At 56.9% G+C, this 18570-nt stretch overlaps 2 protein-coding genes across 2 annotated transcripts; one reads left to right on the plus strand and one right to left on the minus strand.

Annotated features, from left to right (window-relative positions):
* The first annotated feature begins 697 nt into the window (after positions 1 to 697).
* NOXO1 (NADPH oxidase organizer 1) lies at positions 698 to 4311 on the plus strand. The gene is made up of 8 exons (XM_009949677.2): positions 698 to 763; positions 1216 to 1296; positions 1410 to 1485; positions 1977 to 2157; positions 2422 to 2615; positions 2885 to 2998; positions 3284 to 3401; positions 3657 to 4311. Exons 1-8 carry the CDS (start codon positions 698 to 700, stop codon positions 4309 to 4311), a joined length of 1485 nt encoding a protein of 494 aa, XP_009947979.2.
* Positions 4312 to 5801: 1490 nt separating this feature from the next.
* TBL3 (transducin beta like 3) lies at positions 5802 to 17980 on the minus strand. Its single transcript, XM_086472809.1, has 22 exons — positions 17928 to 17980; positions 17720 to 17771; positions 17532 to 17624; positions 17203 to 17250; positions 16072 to 16213; positions 15509 to 15593; positions 14893 to 15060; positions 14478 to 14553; positions 13980 to 14076; positions 13429 to 13625; positions 12920 to 13061; positions 12421 to 12479; positions 11821 to 11924; positions 10389 to 10539; positions 10015 to 10245; positions 9247 to 9317; positions 8693 to 8849; positions 8263 to 8321; positions 7682 to 7785; positions 7412 to 7483; positions 6175 to 6333; positions 5802 to 6038 (listed from the first exon to the last, which is right to left on the minus strand). The coding sequence occupies exons 1-22, from the start codon at positions 17966 to 17968 to the stop codon at positions 5926 to 5928; spliced, it is 2421 nt and encodes an 806-aa protein (XP_086328935.1). The 5' UTR covers positions 17969 to 17980; the 3' UTR covers positions 5802 to 5925.
* Positions 17981 to 18570: the final 590 nt, after the last annotated feature.

Consider the following 18570-nt stretch of genomic DNA (forward strand, 5'->3'; position numbering starts at 1 on the left):
TCCTCCTTTGCTCCGGCAACGTTGGCATCAGCGTCTCCCACCCATTTCTGAGGGCACACGGTATTGACACAGACACCAGAAACCCACCGGAAGGATCTGAGGGATGGGACGAGGCGGTAAGGAGACGTGTGGCAGCCAGCGCACCCGGCAGGTCGTGCCTGACTCGCGCTTTGCAACAAGCCACGTCCTTAATCGCTTTTTTTGGGACCGGTGCGGGCGCAGCCCCAGCGACAGGCAGCTCCGCCAGGCGCGTCCCTGCGATACAGCGGCGGGCCCGACACCTCTGGCGCTGGGAAAGCCCTTCACGGCTGCCCCGGTGACCTCCCCGGCACCCAGGGATGACAAACAGCCCCGCCGCAGGGCCAGGCTCTTTACCGGCACCGTTCCAGCGCGGATGCGATCAGATGAGGATGCGATAAGATAAGGAGCTTCCCCCCGCCCCAGCTCTCTGACCTGCGCCCCCGCCACCTGCACCCGGGAGCGTTTGCGCGGTAAAAGCCGCGGGACAGGGAAAAGCCGCGCGGGAGTTTGCCAAATTACGGAATTTCTGCCGGCGTGACTGGGCGGAGGAGGAAGCGGGGCAGCACCTGCCCCCAGCCGCCCGCTCCAGCCTATTTAACCGCGGGAGTCGTGCCCGGTGCTGCATCTCTGCTCAGCCTCCAGCAGCCCTGGGGAGGGAGGAGCGGGCTGGGGGAAGATGAGCTGCGGCAGGTACCCCGTGGATGTGAAAGCTGTAGGCTTGATGCAATGCAGGAAGCAGAAGGTACTTGAATGGCTTTTTTTTTGGTTGGAATTTTTTTTTTTTTCTCCTTAAATATTTACAAATGGGGAAACTGGAGGGGTTTTTGTTACTCTTGCAGGGGTAGGTTTGCTCATTCCCCCCCCCTGCAGGGTTGGGCTTAGAGCCTCGTGATCTGGGACAGGGGGCTTGGACGTGGTTTTTAATGGGCTTAATGGCATAAGAAAACGGTTATCTTGGATTCTGCTGCCTTTCTAAACTTCTTCTGCTTTTAACAATGATTACGCACTTGGGGCCCTAAAATTAAGGAGATTTTTTGTAGGGTTAATGTTTAGTTTAATTTTTAATACGACAGTCTAGCAGCCCAAAGCCAGAGCTAAACCACAGCTCCTGCCACGTGCCGATGGCTCGAAAGCAACCAGTAGTGAACCCTGTAATTAAAACAAACGCACTCCTTTTCCCTTTCATTTTTCCAGAACTACATGATGTTTGTGTCTTGGTCAGATCAAACCAACATTCTCATCTACCGGACGTTTGAAGACTTTAAAAGATTCCATGTAAGTGAATATTTCCCTGAAAACAGGATTCCTGCCCGGGGGAGGGGGGAAGGAGCCCAGCCGTGTCACGGGGCTGCCAGGCACCACCGTTCTCTCCTTCTCCTCACTTTTAGAGAGAGCTGAAGAGGAAATTCCCCATCGAGAGCGGCTCGCTCAGGAGCTCTGACCGGACGCTACCCAGGTTTAAAGGTAAGAACGAATCTCTGATGGACCAACAAACACGAGAGAGCTGCCGGGGACAGCCGTAACGGGTGACACAGAGCTCAGTCTGAGGGTGACCCTCCTCTGGAACAGGCGAACAGCTCGCTCCTGCTCGTGGCTGGGGTACACCAGTGGGCTTGGGACCGTCACTGACTTAAAATAACCCAGCAAGACTTTTTTTTTTTTTAATAGCTAATTGCACTTGGTACATTGATGTTACACTTTAAATATTGGCCCAGGGCTCCTTGCAGCATTTAGGTGTGAACAAAGGTAAATTTGAGATATTCGGAAGTTGTATCGGGCGCTATTAGAAACGACGGGGAGGCAGAGAGCGCGGCTGCCTCAGCCTCTGGCAGCTGGGGCCTGGGCAGGGCAGGGCGGGAGGTGAGGGCAGCCCTGGGCTCAGGCCCGAGGTGCTGCTCTCGAGGCACCCGCACCCCTTCTTGTCTGACACCGACTTCGCTCTCCTTGTTTTAAAGGCGCAAACGTGAGGCAGAGGAAGAGTGGGAGGCTGAACGGGTGCCTGGAGACACTGAAACTGCTGGAAACTTACTCCCAGAAGCTGCTGAAAACGGATGCTAAAATCTCCCAGGGTGAAGATGTGATTCAGTTTTTCAAGGCGCAGACCCAAGACCTAGATCCCTCCTTTCCTGAAAACAGGTATGGAATCCTGGTTGTATTTCTTGTTTGTACGTGTCTCTGCGAGAGAGAAACGGCCCAGGATACAGGTGGAAGAGAACCAGTGGTCACACACCGGGGCGGCAGAGCAGGAAGCTCCACCGAATGCTTTAGCGCACGTTCATGTTGTTTCTGATGCCTCAGCTTTTCTTAGCCGACTGCCCAGCTGATTTTACCAAGGTTAATACTAAACTGGACCTTCCATGTGAGTTTTCAAGTAAACCGATGTTAACCTTTACTTTCCAGCGTTGTGATCATGCCCTCAGAAATGGGAGGGGAAAAGAAAAACCAGCCCCAGCAGCAGCTCTCCTCTATCACACACCCCCAGGCGTCCCAGAGCTACAGATGCATCGAAACCTTTGAAACCAAAGACACAAAGAACAAGGCTTTCATAGTCACCGAGAAGGAAATTGTTGAAGTGTTGATCAAGGACATGACTGGTACGTGTGACAGGGATTCTCTGCTTTCCCGGCCGGAGGGTGCAGATCGATTCACAGCTCGGCAAATCCCGAGTCAGGCACCCCGGGTGCGGGTGGGTGTCTGTGCTTACCCGAATTTGCACGGAAGGGAAGAACAAAGCGTCAGCATGAGCTGCTCTGCAGAACATCCCTCCTGCCTCTTGTGGCCGAGCAGCCCCTACCCAGGGATTAGGGTCATCTGTCTGCTCGGAGGCTGTTGAAAACCCTTTTTTTTTTGCCATTTGCTACAGGATGGTGGCTGGTGGAAAACGCAGACAAGCAGATAGCCTGGTTCCCAGCCTCGTACCTGGAAGAGATTGATGTCCACAAGGACACCCAGAATGCCCCGAGCTCAAACGAGGAAGGTAAGTCTGCTTCTGAGCCCTGGGACAGCACAGTTCCTGCTTCAAAAAAGATGAGTGCTGCAAAAACCCCCCACCACTTTAACCACTGCTTAACCATTTAGCCATTGCTTGGAGTCGCTGCCTGGAGCTCTGGCTTTTCTGATCCTCTCTGGGGCTCTGAGCGAATCAGTCGCTCACCGGGACGCTTGCCCTGCGGCTCTCGCTTGCTCCCCAGGGCTGCCGAGCTGCTCCCTCATGAGGATTTTTCTCTGCGAGGCAAACCCAACCTCCCCCTCCTCTCCGCAGGCGGCCTCTACTTCGTCGCGCGGGCCTACGAGTCCCGGGAAGCAGACGAGCTCTCGCTGCACAACGGCGTCGTGGTGGAGGTGGTCAGGAGATCTGACAACGGCTGGTGGCTGATCCGGTAAGGAGCCTTCTCCGGAGCTCGCGGTCCCCGAGGGAGCTGGTTACCGGCTGCAGCTGCTCCTTTGCCTGCTCCTCCCCCAAGAGGAGCTTCCCCCCGAGCTGACTGCTCTTGGCTACGGAGGGTTTTCCCCTTCCTCGTGCCCCGTGTGCAGCCTTGGGCCGTGTCCTCACCCGCGGGCGCTCTGCTCCCTCCCCTCAGGGTGAGCCGGGAGCCGGGCTCCTCTCAGAGTCGCTTTTCCTCCTTCCCCCTCAGATACAACGGCCGGACTGGCTACCTGCCCTCCATGTGCCTCCGGCCCTACAGGAACCCTCACCACAAGCTCCAGACCATCATGAGCTGCGGGCTCAACATCTCCACCCCCAACCTCTGCTCCTCCCCGACGGCTCCTCAGCCCCGGGGGGAGGCCACGGGGCAGCGCAGGGCGCAGGCTGGCTCTTCCCTTGACCGGACTGAGGAGGACGTGAGCTCTCTGAGAAGCAGATCAAGGTCCCTGCCCAGGGCCAGCTCCACCTCGGACCTGGAGTCGGACAGCTTGTCCCTCAGCTCGGGGAGCAGCAGCGAGCGCGATGGCCGGCTGAGCTGGAAGCCTGACTTGTCGAGATCCCTGCCCGAAGTGGAGCGGGCCAGGAGCCCTTCCCTGGGGCAGGCCTTGGCCGCGCACAGCAGCAAGTCTCCATGCCTCACCCCCAAGGACAGGAACGATTCTGGCTTCGTGGAATCATCTGCAGCCGATCTAAGCTACTCCCTCACTGATCCCGACTTGGCCGCTTGTGCCCCCAAAGTGCCCGCGCGCCCCTCGGCCCACGAGATCCTCCAGAAGTGCAGCACCGTCACGAAGCGAGCTGTGCAGCAGTCTGCCCCCCGGCCGGCCCTCCACGCTCTGCGCCCCCTCCCCAACGTGCACTAGCGACCCCCGGGCGAGCAGGGACCCTGCCCTGGGCCGGCACCACGACGAGAGCCGGGCACCCTCCTCACCCCCATCCTGCTGGAGCGTCAGGGCTGGGACTTGTTGCTTTCCAAGGATCCTGACAGAACATGCAACCGTCACCTCCCTGGGTAACACCTGCCTGGCCAGGGAGCCAGGAGGGGCTTTACTGGAGTCAGTGGGAGAGGATGTAGTGGTTTAACTGGTCAGGGGAGTCAGGGCAGTCAGTCAGAGGTCACTTCAGCCGCAGTTCATTCTCCCTCAGGCAGGCATTTCTCAGTCAGTGAGGATTTCACCGTCGTTCCTGCGTTACTCCCCGCTTCCCCCTGGTGCTGCAGCCGCCCTGGTGAGCAGGAGCAGAACCCAGAGAGATCAAGTGACTTAGAGTCACCCATGAAATCCAGAGCTGCAGGTACTGGTGTGGGGCAGGAATGGGATGAGGCAGCTGTATGAACGTCATCTACCTGAACCCCCTATTTTATGGATTTTTTTTTTAAACTCCCTGATTTTTGGGGTTTGTTTGGGGTTTTGGGGGTCGATTGGCTGTTTTTTCTTTTTTAAATTAGATCAACTTGAGTAGCAGAGAACTGGCCCTCAAACACGGGAACGGGCTGGATCTGCTGAAGGGCTGCGAGAACAAAATCCCCCTCATCGCTGCCCGTTCCCTACAGCGACGCCTGTGCAGGCACAGAACCACAAGCGGCTGGAGAGCAGCTCGTGCCCCAGCTGGGTGAGGGAGGCAGAGCTCGTTTTTATGAGCAAAACATTCCCCTTTCATCCCCTTGATCGTTACTGAAACTCACAGCAATCCTCATCCTAAACGCGTTTGCTAGAATTGAGTTTGAAAAATAGTTAGAGGAGAACTTAATCTTTTTTTATATAGATTGCTACCTTTAATTTCAGTTATTCTCCCAGGCATCTGTTGTGGGATTTTTGTTTGTGTGTGTTTAGTTGTTTGGGTTATTTTTAAACAAGCAATTTGTGAAGTGTTCATCTTGTTCTGAATTTTATACAATTTTGTCTCTAAAATAAAACACATGTAAATACCTACGAGAGCTGCTCAGGTTTTATCCTTCAAAAATTTGCCAGCTGGGGAATTAAAACCGCGTTGATCTCCCCCACGGGTGCCAACACCTGGGGTGGGCACGGGCAAGCGACCTGCCTCGGCCAGTTTGTCCAAGCAAAGAAATGGTTCAGTGACACAACCCTGACCCTCCCCGGGCCCAGCTGGGCTTTGGGGTACGGCACGACGCTGCCCGCGGTGCCTCCCAGCTCCGTAAAGTCTTTAAGTCCCCAGCAAAGACCAACTGCTCGTCCAGAGCCGGGCTCTGCCTTCTCTCCACACCACGTGCTGCTTACGTGTCCGGGCCTGAAAATGCAGGGTGGGAAACCACAAAAGGGAAACCACAGCTCGGACAAAGAAATGACCTTTTCCTCTCCGGAAGCCCCAAGGAGACTGAACGCTGGGCTGGTTTTAGAAATTCAAACTTTAGAAATTTATTATAAAAATACAGGAACAGTCCAGTTGCCAGACCCAGTGGGAAAGCAGTTGGGACTCTCTCTCCCCTCCAGAAAGAGCAACTGGTGGGAGGAGGGTCACAAAGCCGCGTTCTCCTGCTGGGCCGCGCCAGCCGGCCTCATGTTGTGCCACATGAACTCGATGAACATGGAGGCCTGGAGCAATCGGCTCAGCCTCTGGAAGTGGCGCTCTGCAGAGAGAGAAAGGCAACGGTTGGCAGCGCAGGAGGGACGGCTCAGCAGAATGGGGGGCAAAAATCTCGAGGCCAAGGCCAAGAGGGAACGTTCACCGGACAGGAGGCCTCCGGCGCGCAGCCCGCGACTCACCGGTGTAAGGCAGCAGGGACTCCACAGCGGGTTTGATGCCCGAGAACTGCAGGAGGCTGTCGGGTGCCTCGTGCTTCAGGAGGGTTTCGACGACCGCCTGGGCCTCGTGGCAGTTTCGAGAGTTCGTGTTCCACGTCACCGAGAACGTTAACACCGCCTCTGGGGAGGGAGGAAATTCGGCTGTGCCGGCCCTGCCACGGGCGCCGGCAGGCAGGGGATCGGAGGATCGCAGAACCGTTTTGGTTTGAGATCATCGAGTCCAACCGTTAACCCAGCAGTGCCAAGTCCTCCACTAAACCCTGTCCCCAGGCACCACGGCCACACGTTCTTTAAATCCCTCCAGGGATGGTGACTCCACCACCGCCCTGGGCAGCCTGTTCCAGGGCTTGACAGCCCTTTTGGTGAAGACATTTTTCCTGATGTCCAACCTCCCCTGGCACAACTTGAGGCCATTTCCTCCTCTCCACTTGTTACTTTGGAGCAGGGACCGACCCCCACCTCGCTACAGCCTCCTCTCAGGCAGTTGTAGAGCGATGAGGTCTCCCCTCAGCCTCCTCCAACTAAACCACCCCAGTTCCCCCAGCCGCTCCTCACCAGACCTGCTCTCCAGACCCTTCACCAGCTCCGTTGCCCTTCTCTGGACACGCTCCAGCCCCTCCATGTCCTCCTTGCAGTGAGGGGCCCAAAGCTGCACCCCCCATTCGAGGGGCGGCCTCACCAGGGCCGAGCACAGGGGCACGATCCCCTCCCTGCTCCTGCTGGCCACCCCATGGCTGACACAGGCCAGGGTGATGTTGGCCGCCTTGGCCACCTGGGCACACGGCCGGCTCACCTTCACCCCCAGGCCCTTTCCCACCCCCGCAGCTCTCCAGCCACCCCTCCCCAGCCTGCAGCGCTGCGGGGGGGTTGGTGGGACCCAGAGGCCAAGTCAGAAACATCTTTGTCTTGCAGAACGGCTCCCACATACCGCGACCGCGAGCCCAGCGGGGCAGCACCCGGCACAGAACCGTTTCTTGAGCTGCCCCAGGGACGCGCTGAGCGACGGGGTGGGGTGAAGCCCGGCAGAGCCCCTCGCACAAGCTCGGCGCAGCGGCTGGCGGCACCGGCCCTGCTTGAGGGTGGCGGGAGCCCAGTGGTAAAGGCCGAGTCTAGGGGGATTCTTTGCTTTTTAATTCCAGTTCAGAAAACAAACCCCTAACCTGAAGGGTTTTAGCACTTAAAACATGCTGCAACAAACCTTTCTGATCCTTCCGGAGCCGGACAATGTTCTCTTCCAAGTGCTTTCTCCCGTCCGTTTCCTTGAGGATGGCTGCATGGAAGAGAAACGAGCAGTGAGAGCAGGGAGACCGTCTGTTACCTGGGGTGACTGCACTTAGGAAAACAGGAATCACAAGAGAAAGGGAAAACCGAGGCTTTTGGACAATTATCGTAGCCTTGGCCAACTGGAGAGATGTTCTGGAAAGCAGAGAGGGCAGGAAAACGCCTTCGGAGCACAGCGCGGACCCACCTTTGACCACCATCAACACCGTGTGCGGACGATCCAGAGAGATTGCCAGGCCCAAAGCTTTGAGGTATCTTTTCTCATGAAGCAGGTTTGAAAGCTCTTGCTCTCTGGAAAACAAATTTGGGGTCAAGAGAGCGAGACAAATATTTGGTTGGTGGAAATAAAAGCTATACAGAAAGCAGCAGATGTGGCAATAACAGCGGGCAGAGGTTGAACGCCAAGCTGCTTGCCAAGGGATGCCTCCGTGGTGCAGATAACCACCCCGGCACGTTCGAGGGCTCCCCGGACTATTTGGTGCTGGCTGAAGCAGGAGAAAGCGCAAGTAGGTTTTGGTGGTTTGATTTTGCTCGTCTTAGCGGTGCCTGAACACGGAACTAACGGATTGTTAAGGTGACAGCATTACAGCAAGGCTTTGCAGAACTAAGGATAAACTACAAAGTCGAGACGACTGTGCCCTGACAGCCTCCAAGCAGCTGAGCGACGTGATCATGGGGATTAGGTGGAGCTGGACGGCTCCAGGTGCGGACAGTTTCACAGGACAGAGTTTGCCTTTCACAGCTCGCTGTTGCACAAGATCCACTCACTTCATAATCTGCTCCTCCTCTTTAGCCTGCGCCTCTTTCTCTTCAATTTCAGTGACGTCCTATAAAACCAACAGAATGTCACTTTGTCGAGTCTTGCTTTAATCCAGACGATTTTTTATTTAGCCATCCAGCAACCAGGAGACCCGTTTCCGCAGCGAGGTGTCGAGGTCAAGTTCAGTGTTAAATCCCACAACTCACCACCTCCCTCCAAACCACCTTTCCACCACCAGCACTGGGCAGGCTGCTAAGGCCCATCTGCTGTTCCTTTCACAACATCGACTGGGGAAATACAGTATGGCCAAAAAAAAACACCCCCCAAACCCCACGATATGCCCCCAAGTGCACAAAAGGAGCAGAGCACGTCTCGTGCTGGGATCCTGAGCTCTCCCACGGCATCCCGACTGCTAACCCAGAAGGCCCCAGGCTGTACCTTCCACAGCATGATGCAGGAGTCGCTGGATGCTGTCACAACCGTATCGTCTTGCTTGTTGGAGTGAAGACCCCAGATTTTATCCTCGTGACCATCTAACGTTTTCACACACTCGTTTGTTTTAATGGTCCAGAGTTTTAAGAGACCATCAGAACCGCTTGCGGAGGAGAAAGAAACAGCAGAAGAATCACTGGATAGATCCAGCCGCACCCTGCCCCACCCCAAATATCACATACGCTCGTCCCCTCCCAACGTCTCTCAAACAGGAGCGGAATGAACCAGCCCCGCCAGGGGCGAGGTGCACCCTTCGCTCTGCCCAGCTCCGGTGAACGTCGCCCACCCAGCCAGGGCCCAGCAGCTCACTGGAACCCACAGCGGGACTGGAGGCGGGGAAGGCAAGTCAGTCCTTGCGCAGAAACGCGGCGCTTTCCCATCAGTCTCCCCAAACCCAAATCCGTCGCACCAGACCCTTCCCCCTTGCTGCTGTCAGCCCAGAGATTTCTCTCCGGGTTAATTCCAGCACCTTCCTCCAGACCCCCGGGGCAGGCACTTACCTGCTGAGCAGCTGCGTTCCCCGGCTCACAAAGATGATCTTCAGCACAGAGGCGTCGTGACCCTCAAAGGTCTGGAAAACAAGGGAAGCTCGGGAGCGTCAGCGTCGCTGCCCGGCCTTTCGAGGGGAAAATATTTACTCCCAAAGCCCAAAATAGGGAAGTTCCCAAAAAGAGGCCTCTGTCCTTGGGCCTTTTACTGACAGGGCGGGAGGAAAGGGCTTGGCCCCGCAGCGTTCCTCAAACCACCCGCTTGCCTTAACGCGTCGGCCAAGGTCAAAGGGCCAACGGGCCGAACGGCGAGGCCCGCGGCGCAGGCTGCCTCCCCAAAAGGCCAGTTCCCCTCCGCCGCGGGAAGCGCCCGTCCCGTGAGGCAACGCCGCCGGCACAGAGCCGGCAGCCGCCTCCTCAGGGCCTCAGCGAGACGCTGCTGGACTGGACCGACAGCGCCTGAAATCCGAACGTGCCGGCTTCGCTCGGAGCCCCAGCTGAGTCAGGCCACGGCAGCCTGACTGTCCTTCCCCCCTGCGATCCGCCGGGATCGCGCCGGTGAGCTAGAGGAGATCACCGGCGCGCCGTGCAGGTGCTCCTGTCCGCGAGCTTTGCCCGCAGCTCACGGATCCCTGATCCTGGAGGACAAGGCTGGACCTGGACGGCTCTTCCTTCTGCCCCTCAGTGGCATTAACCGGCAGGAGCCTCCCTGACGCAGCCTCGCTCAACGCCCGCAGCACGCACGGGTCGCCCAGAGCCGGGGCAGCGCCAGTTCGTTACCTTCAGGCAGCTGAAGTCCCGAAGACCCCAAAGTTTCAGGGTCCCATCTGCTGAAGAGGTGGCCAAGATCTGATCCACGGGGGAGAACTGCACGCACCAGACGCCGCGCTTGTGCCCCCTGAAGACGCCCAGCAGAGAGCAGTCGGAACAGGCCCACAGCTTGGCCAGCCGATCCTGCGAGCCGGTGGCGATCAGCTTGTCGTTCGGAGAGACCGCCACGCTGTTGATGTCCTAACAGAAGCCCCCCCCAAGCACAGAGGGGGGCAAAGCAGTTTCAGTCTTTGCTCCAGCGGTCGGACAGGGAACGAACACAGGGTACGACAGAGGAGAGAGAGATTTCAGCGCTGAAAGCACGTTCTGACACGGAGCTTTACCTTGTCGTGACCCCTCTCTGTCACTTTGGCATGAAGGCTCTCTGGACTGGAGATCAAGGCTGCTTTGGCTTTGGAAGTGAGGGATTCTGGGATATTCCAGATCTTGATGGTGCAGTCCTGGCTGCTGGTTACTATGAAGCTTTCCTTCAGTCTGAAAGGGAAAACAAAAAAAACAAGTATACGGAAACAAAACACAGCGGCTTCCCCGGCACATTAAAAAAAAGGCTTTCTCCTTCCCTACGGGGATCTACGTGCACTCAGTCCCGTGAAACACAACGCTTTAATGCCTTTTCGAGCCGCCTTTCGTTTCACTGAGGTCCCTGGGAGAGCCTCCGGCAACGCAGCCGTTCGCCAAGGGCGCTGCTGGCTCTCTTCAGGCACAGGCAGAGGCAGGCTGCAGCTCCCCAACGGGCACGCTGGGCTTCCAGGCCGCCAGGCAGCACCAAGAAAGGAGAAGAGCTGATGAGCAGACGGGGTATTCAAGCAAGGACCATCACAGACACCCTCTCCTCACTCTCCAACCCTCCCCTCCAGATCACTCCAGCTTTATCTGGCAACTCATCCCGCCGCTGCTCTTTAAGGCAAACGGGAGCTGGACTGACAAAGAAACACAAACTGCACGACTTAGGGATAAAAATAAAAACCATCATCTTTCCTTCAACCTCCACGGCAAGCTGGGAGCAAGGATGAGAAAGAGGAGGGCTCAGAGGCAGGCACCCACCAGAACATTCGCCCTGAGGAGCGGCAAAGCAGCCGTGACTCGTGCTTGCAACGGGAAACACTGGTTTGATTGTTATTATGTAATGAAGAATGGCTAACTGGCTTTTAGAAAAGTGGCTTTTAGAAAAGTGCTGCTGCCCAGCCTTTAGAGACAGGGAGGGAGGCTGATTTGCACTGACCCTTATGCACAGATCCATCGTGGACTAACTAACACACACTTTAAAGGTAAGAACGAAGCAGAATCCGCCCAGCGAAGGACGCCCGGTGGGATCCTCAGACCGTGGGGCTCAAGGAACACAAAGGGCTGAGCAGGAGAGACAGGGAGGGCAGCGAGCCAGAGCTGGTGCTGCCGTTTGGAAAAGCCCCAGGATGGTGCAGGGCAGGCGCCACAGGACAAGTTCAAAAGTTCAACCCTGAGGAAGACTCGGACCTTCATCCCCAACAACCACCAAGGGCCCCCGAGGGGGGCGTAACTTTGGCGGACTGAGGCGGGACTACGGGAGGAACTTATGTTAATGAAATAATTAGAATAACCCAACCTTTTCTTACAAATGCAATGAATAAACATGAAAGCTGTAACTATAAGGCAAGAATCCGAACGCTGGGGCGCGCAGGGATGGAAGGAGCCATCCCCCGTGCTGCCCGGCGCCGCGATAACGCATCCCCGCTGGATAACACGGAGTTGTTGGTGAGTTTTCTCGGCTTCAGTTACCTTGAGCAAGAGACAGCGCCTACCCCATGGGCATGGCCCAAACCCTGGGCAACACAGGTGACCCTTCCACCTTTACTCATCCGCCAGACTCGAAGGCTTTTGTCCTGGAACGGCAGAGGACAGAAACCATGGTGCTTTTCTGGCAAGCAACGGTTTTCCCCAGACATTCACCGCATTCCCGAGCCTGAGCATTCGCTTGTTTTCAAGCTCAACCCTTTGCCTGCGTTCCCCAGAGCGGGCGAGGGCAGACAGAGGCAAGCAGGGTGCCCGGCAGGCTGGGATTCCAGCGTGGGGGTTTATTTCTGGGGGTATCAGGGCAGCCAGCACCTTTTCTTCTACAGTTTTTACACACAGCCCCCCATCAGTCTCACAGTAATGACGTCTTGGAGAACGAGACATCTCCTTTCAGGCTACCAAAATGCAACCACACTTCCCCAGGGACAATGTCAAAAAGGGGCAGTGGAAGAACCTTCTGGTTGGGGGATGCAGCAGGCAGGAAATCTGAACCAAATCCCTTTCTGGAGGACCAAAAAGGAACAACTCTGCCCACAGCCATCACTAGAAACGAGGAGTTTTGTGAAACGAAGAAACCCAACACACCTTAGCGCAGCTGACGAACATCAGGCCTTTCCTGAAGACATCCAGAGCAAGAACGGTTTCTAAGCGCAAGAAGAAAAAGCAGCTGGATGCAAAATAACGCTGAAACGGGGCAAGAGAAACTTGGGAATCAACGAGGCCGTCGCTCACGGACCGGGGATGGGTTTGGGACACTCGAGAACATACTACGGAGCGACCGGCTGCTGGGGCATCGGTGCAACACCGCACGCAGAGCTCGCCCTCACGTCCCTACAGCTTTAGCTCCCATTTAAACCGATTTCACCGCGAGGGAGAGGGAGGAACCGACAGACCCAGAAAAGGCAAACTGGCGTTTGCAAAACCAGGATGGTGGAACACATCCTTTCTCCACCCAGCTCCAAAACCCTGCTGCGGTGCTGCTCCAGAGGGAACCGAAGGGCTCCAGCCTTCACACAGAGCAGTGAGAGAAGCTGGGTGAAGGACCTGCCCGTCTCCCACCCACGTCAGAGCTGACCCCACGCACCTGTGTGGCCGTAGAGGATCTGGCAGTGGGATGTCGCCAGCTCAAACACTTTCAGCTGAGGGCTGTTGGTCGCCACAACGATGTGAGAGTCACCAGGCCCCAGGAACTTCACATCCAGAACCTCATCGTTGTAACCCGCGAGCTGAGGATGGCACGACAGGACCGGTCGAGCAGGGGGAAGCCAGCAGCACCCAACAGCACCCTGCTCAGCCAGGCTGCATTCCTGCTACTTTTCACTTAATACTTCATGTAAAACCCTGGGTTTTTTTTACACAGAAGCTGGAGGACGGGAGGGATTTGTGGCGAAGCCTGTTCTGCTTGCTTTTCCCTACGTTTGTCTCCGTCCAATATCCCTCCAAACCACCCCACCAGCCAAACCGGCTCTCGGGCTTGTAACCAGGGCAGAACTAAAGTACGTGTGGGAAAGGAGGGCGGCCCTGGACAAAGCTTTCACCAGGAGCAGAGCTGACCCTCCAGCCTGGGTAAAGAGGGAGGCCCAGGGTCCTTACCTGCTTCCTGAGCTGAAGGGTTTGAGCGTCATAGAAAACAACGTTGTGTTCCGCGGAGACGGTGACAATCTCGTTTCTCTCGGGCACGAGCAGGCACTGGGTGAGGCTGCGCTCGCTGGCCTCCTCCTTCAGCTCGAAGGGCACGGGCTGGGTGTACACACAAGCCGCTGTGGCCACTGCCCAAACTTTCAGGACACCTAACGGAAACGACGATGTCCATTATCCGCCAGAGCCGCTGTCGTAGCCAGCGGTTGTCCAAGGAACACGAACCGACCCCCGGCCTCGCCTGCTGGGAAGAGCCAGGCGGCTTTAAGGCCGGGCTGCGAAGGGATCCAACCACAGGGGCACGAAAGGCCACATTTTTCTTCTTCAGTCCAAACCAAACTCCGTTGCAGTTTGAAAACACACGGAGGTAAAGCTCCACAGCGCGCCTGACCAACGCTGCGCAGCCCCCGCTGCCAGCGGGACCGGGGCAAGGCTCCGCTCTCCCGCCCTCGGGGGTTCAGCCCAAAGAAGCACCTTCAGGACCGTCCTCCCTCAGCCTCACTCACCTTTGCTGCCAGCTGTGACAAAGTGCAGCCCTTCCTTCTTCACGCCCAGCTGAGAGAAATCGCCCTTCTCCGGCAACAAGACGGCAGCTTCCACGCTCTGCAGGAGAGTCGGCCAAGCACCGGCTGAGCGCGCGGCACCGGAGCCCCGTTCCGGCAGCCCGAGCCGCGCCGCGGTGCCGACAGCCACCCCCCGCCCCCGCCAGCCCCACACCGCAGGGCTCCTGAGGACAGGTTTTCCACGGCTGCCCTTCCTTCCTGCTCCAGCGCTGGGGCAGCAGCGGCAAATATTTCCTCCAACTGCCCAGACACGACCCCGCCAGACAAGGAGAGAAACGAACCCCACGGCTTTGGACACGGGGTTTTAAGGCCTCTGGGAAGTACGAGGGAGAGAAGCCTGATTTCATGATATATAGGGGCCTAAAGGGGGAGAGGTACTGTAGGACAGAGACCTAGACACGACAGAGGATCTCAAAGGAACAGAAAAAAATGCAACTTCACCTCGTAGACAGGGATGGTTCGTTTACTTTCTCTGCTTTTCAGGTCCCACACCATGCAGATCTTGTCACGGCCAGAACTGTGAGTGAAAAGAGCAGTTTCAGTGCTAAATCCCTTCAAATCCGACTCCGAGAACTCGAGCTTTTAAGTGCCAATTTGGAAGGGTGGGAGTTCAACACCTCTCCGAAGAGGTCCATGTGAAAGGAAGCACCAGCCTTCCACGCGGCAGGCGCGGTGCGTCGCCAGAAACGCGAGGGCTGACACCCTCAGTTCCTCACTCGTACGGTCAAGCAGAGACTGAGCACCAGCAGCAGCCCTTCTCCTCCCAGGAGAACCTCCCCAGAGCCTACAGAAAGCCCCAGTCCCTGGCGGGGGGCAGGGTGGACAGGAGAAAGGCTGAGCCTCCGCCAGGTTTTACCTAACGAGCGTGTTTCCGTCCGCAAACGCCAGCGAGGTGACAGCACTGAAGTGGCCGTCGAGCAGAGCGACACACTTGCTGGACTTCAGGTCCCAGATGCGGATTTTGTAGTCAATGGAGGAGGAGAAGATTTGCAGACGGGAGATGTCGGGGTGGAACTCCACAAGGCTGGGCAGGAGGAGACACACTTGAACAGGACAGGAGGGAAGCACCTGGCACGCTGGCCGTTATCTCAGCATTTAAATAAACAAACATTCTACACAAAGACTTTGATGGATCAATGGATGTGGATTTACAAGAGGACTTTCCTTGGAGGACCTCATTCCTCTGCCCCCCACCAGGAAAACTGGCAGCTGGTCTTTCCACGTCCCTGAAGCACACCAGTGAGCCAGCACAGACGGTCCGTTTAAATCCCAACAAATTCCTTGATCAAACTCTTTCCTCTCGGGGCTAAAGTCAGCCAGAGCCCTTCCCCAGAACATCCCAAAAATCAGGAAGCAGAAGAGCCCAGAACCTGCTTGGGATGGGCCTTTCTATTGCATTAACTCAAGACATTTCACACCAATCCCGGTGTCCAAGCACCACGGTAACGCCAGCGGCGGACAAACACCCTTACTGTACGACTCCCGAAGATCCCTTCAGGTTGTGGGTGCAGTACTGCTTGAGCATATCCCAGATCTTGATGGTGCTGTCGCAGCCACCTGGGAGAAGGAGGGCACAGGAACATGAACCACAGAGGAGAGAGGCACAGGAGGTCCAAGGTATCAGGAAAATCTCACGGGTTGCGAAGGCAGCAGAAAGAAAAATGCAACCAGTGACAATGACCCACCCCAAGAACGTCCACGGAGCACGTCACAGTGTCAGAGCTGGGCAAAACCTGACTGCTCCCAGGCAGACCCGAAGTTCTAGGTCATGCCTGGCCTCCTCCACCTCCAGGAGTCCCTGTTGCACCCCAGGGTGCTGTCTCACAGGCGCCTGATGTTTATCAGCACTTTACAAGGTCAGATGGAACATCGCAAGGACCCGATTTTGTCTCTCGAGACGTCCTTTCTACCTAAATCAACCCCTTCTGACGACCTCTGAGGACAGGAGATCCCTCAGGCCGTGTCCAGCTGAGCTAAACCACCCCAAAGCAGGAGGGCCACTCGGCCTCGCTCCCACCGCGTCACAGGACCGTACCGGTGGCCAACAGCGTCGAGGTGGAGTCAAAGGCCATGGCAGCCACCGGCGCCGTGTGCACGGCTCTCCACGTGCGCACACACCTGCTCTCCCGCCAGTCCCACTGCTGCAGCAGCAGCGCCCGGCTCCCCGTCACCAGCATCTGCGGGAAGCGAGCCGAAGGGAATCAGAGTTAATAGTTAATTTGATTTAATCTCTTTCAGTGCCCGCAGACAGCACAGAAACGCCAGTTGCTGCGACACTCGAAGCTCAGCCTCGCCGCGCTCCTCTGCCTGACTTGAGCCCAGAAAAGGAGACAGACAGAAGTGTTATAACCAAGTCTGGATTTTGAATAGATAATTAATTTTCATTGATAACTAACTGCTTTTAATGAATGACTTAATTGTTTCGATGAATAACTAATGTTTTGTATTAATTTCCTGATGCAATCAATTTACCTGACGGTAAGAAATACGCCAAACCTCCCTCCTGCTCAGAGACAGCAGCTGCAGGCCTGGTGAAAACGGCCAAAGCTAAAGCTGCTGCGGGGCGTGAAACTGTGCAGGACACAGAGCAGGGAGGCAGGGAGACGGAGGCAGGGACAGGGAGTGCAAGTGCACGTTCTTAACGTGTCTTCTTATCTCATGGGATGAAAGCGTAGAAACAAAGGCATGTTAAGGTGAAGACCCTCACATCCTCCCCATCCTGATTTGTAGATCAGAGATCTTGATCGATAAGATAACCAATGATTATATTAGTATAGGAATACTAATGAAGTTACTTAATAGGGTGGACCAGTCGTTGTAAATGTCAAAATTAATAGCGGGCATAACATCCGTGCTTATGTTAAAGATCACGACTTTGCAGAAAAAGGATAGAAAATGCTGAATTTTTTTTTTTAGTAACTCTGAAGCACGTTAGGAGGAGCCACCCCCCGCGCTTCCCAGCGCTGCCGTACGGAAGTGCCGGCTTCTCTGCCGCGGTGTGGATGAGTCTGCCGTGATGGCGACCCTCCCTCAACAGAAAGGCCTGCGAAGCCCCCGCAGAGACCCCTGGCAAGGCAGGGTGCTGCCAGGAGGAACAGCCTTCAGCGCTCGCTGGCTTTTAGCAGGGGGCCTCGCAGGGCAGCACAGAAAAGCACAGAGCGCGTACCTCGTCATCTGGGCTAAGAACAAACGAACTGATATCCTCTCCGTCGTCCTAGAAAAACAAGAAGAAAAGCCCCGCAGTCAAACCACCCGCGGAGTGCTCCCAGAGCTCCCTTCTCTGCCTGCTTCTGCTGACACTGAGCGCCCCCAGCAGCTCCCAGCTGCGACAGGGACACCCCAAACAACACCCGTCCGTGTTTGGAACCATTCTCATCCTTCCCGCCACCGCTCGGCTCCTGGGGGCTTTAGAACAAGAGCGGGCGGCAGCGGTAAAGCACCCGGGAGCCGTGGAAAACCCTCAGCGGCTTCATCACGGGTCAGGGGTCTCCTCACCTGCTGGAGGCTGTGGAGAGCTCCTGTTTCTACATCGATGACGTTCAGCTTGGTCCCGCAGGGGCAAAACATGAACTTTCCATCGCGGCTGATCTGGAGAAAAAGGGAACGGGAAGCAGGAACGTTACGGAACGGGGAGACGGGGTGTTCCCAGCCCTGCCCCCTCGCTGCCTCGGGTCGGGCGTTACCTGGACTCGCCCTCCTTTGTAGAAAGGCTCGATTTTCCTCGACACGGCGTAGCTGGAAGGGAAAAAAAAAAAGAGAGAGAGAGACACGCGCAGACCGGCGGTTACACCAAAATGGCGGCGGCCCGTTCGCTCCCGCCCGCGAAGCCTCAGGGCAGCGCCGCCGCCCAGGCCCGGCCCCGCCGCCCGGGGGGTCCCGGCCGCTCCTCACTTGCTCTTGAAGCGCACCGGGCTGGTGGCGGCCGCCTCCATGTCGGACACCGCCGCGCTCCGCGTGCCCGCCGCTTCCGGCGCTCCCGGTTGCTACGGGCGAAGGGCGCTACTTCCGGCGCGTGCGAGTGACGCCACCACGCTCACCCACCTTGGGGCGGAGACGCCACCAGCGCCATCTTTGGTGAGGGCAGGAGGCGGCCCCCGCCGGGACAACCCCACGCCGCCTCGTCCCCGGGGACGGTGGGGGAAATACCCGGTACCTCCGCGCCGGCGGGGGCAGCCGGGCCCGGAGCAGCCCCCGCCGCACTTCCCAGCGCTCCAGGGCGTGTTCCAGCACAGCATTCCCTCCCCGCCCCAAGGAAGCGACTTCCTGGCCCCAAACGCAGGGAAAAAGCGGGATTTTTAGACAATAGGAACGACGAACAGACTTCGACAAGCTTTCAACTAATTTTATTGTACATAAAAATACATAACTGAATCATTTCAAAGCGTTCCAGTTGTGAACGCTCTGCCACGGTCCATCACAGCCCCCCCTACAAGGCTCACCGTCACAGGCTGCGGAAAGGACAGAATCGCTCCCGAAGGGGTAAGACAGGGACACGACACCGCAGAGCGGGGCTGGCACCTCGCCCTCGGGAGGG

The sequence above is a fragment of the Leptosomus discolor genome, chromosome 14 (assembly GCF_034619465.1).
Source record: "Leptosomus discolor isolate bLepDis1 chromosome 14, bLepDis1.hap2, whole genome shotgun sequence".
Lineage (NCBI taxonomy): Eukaryota > Metazoa > Chordata > Aves > Leptosomiformes > Leptosomidae > Leptosomus > Leptosomus discolor.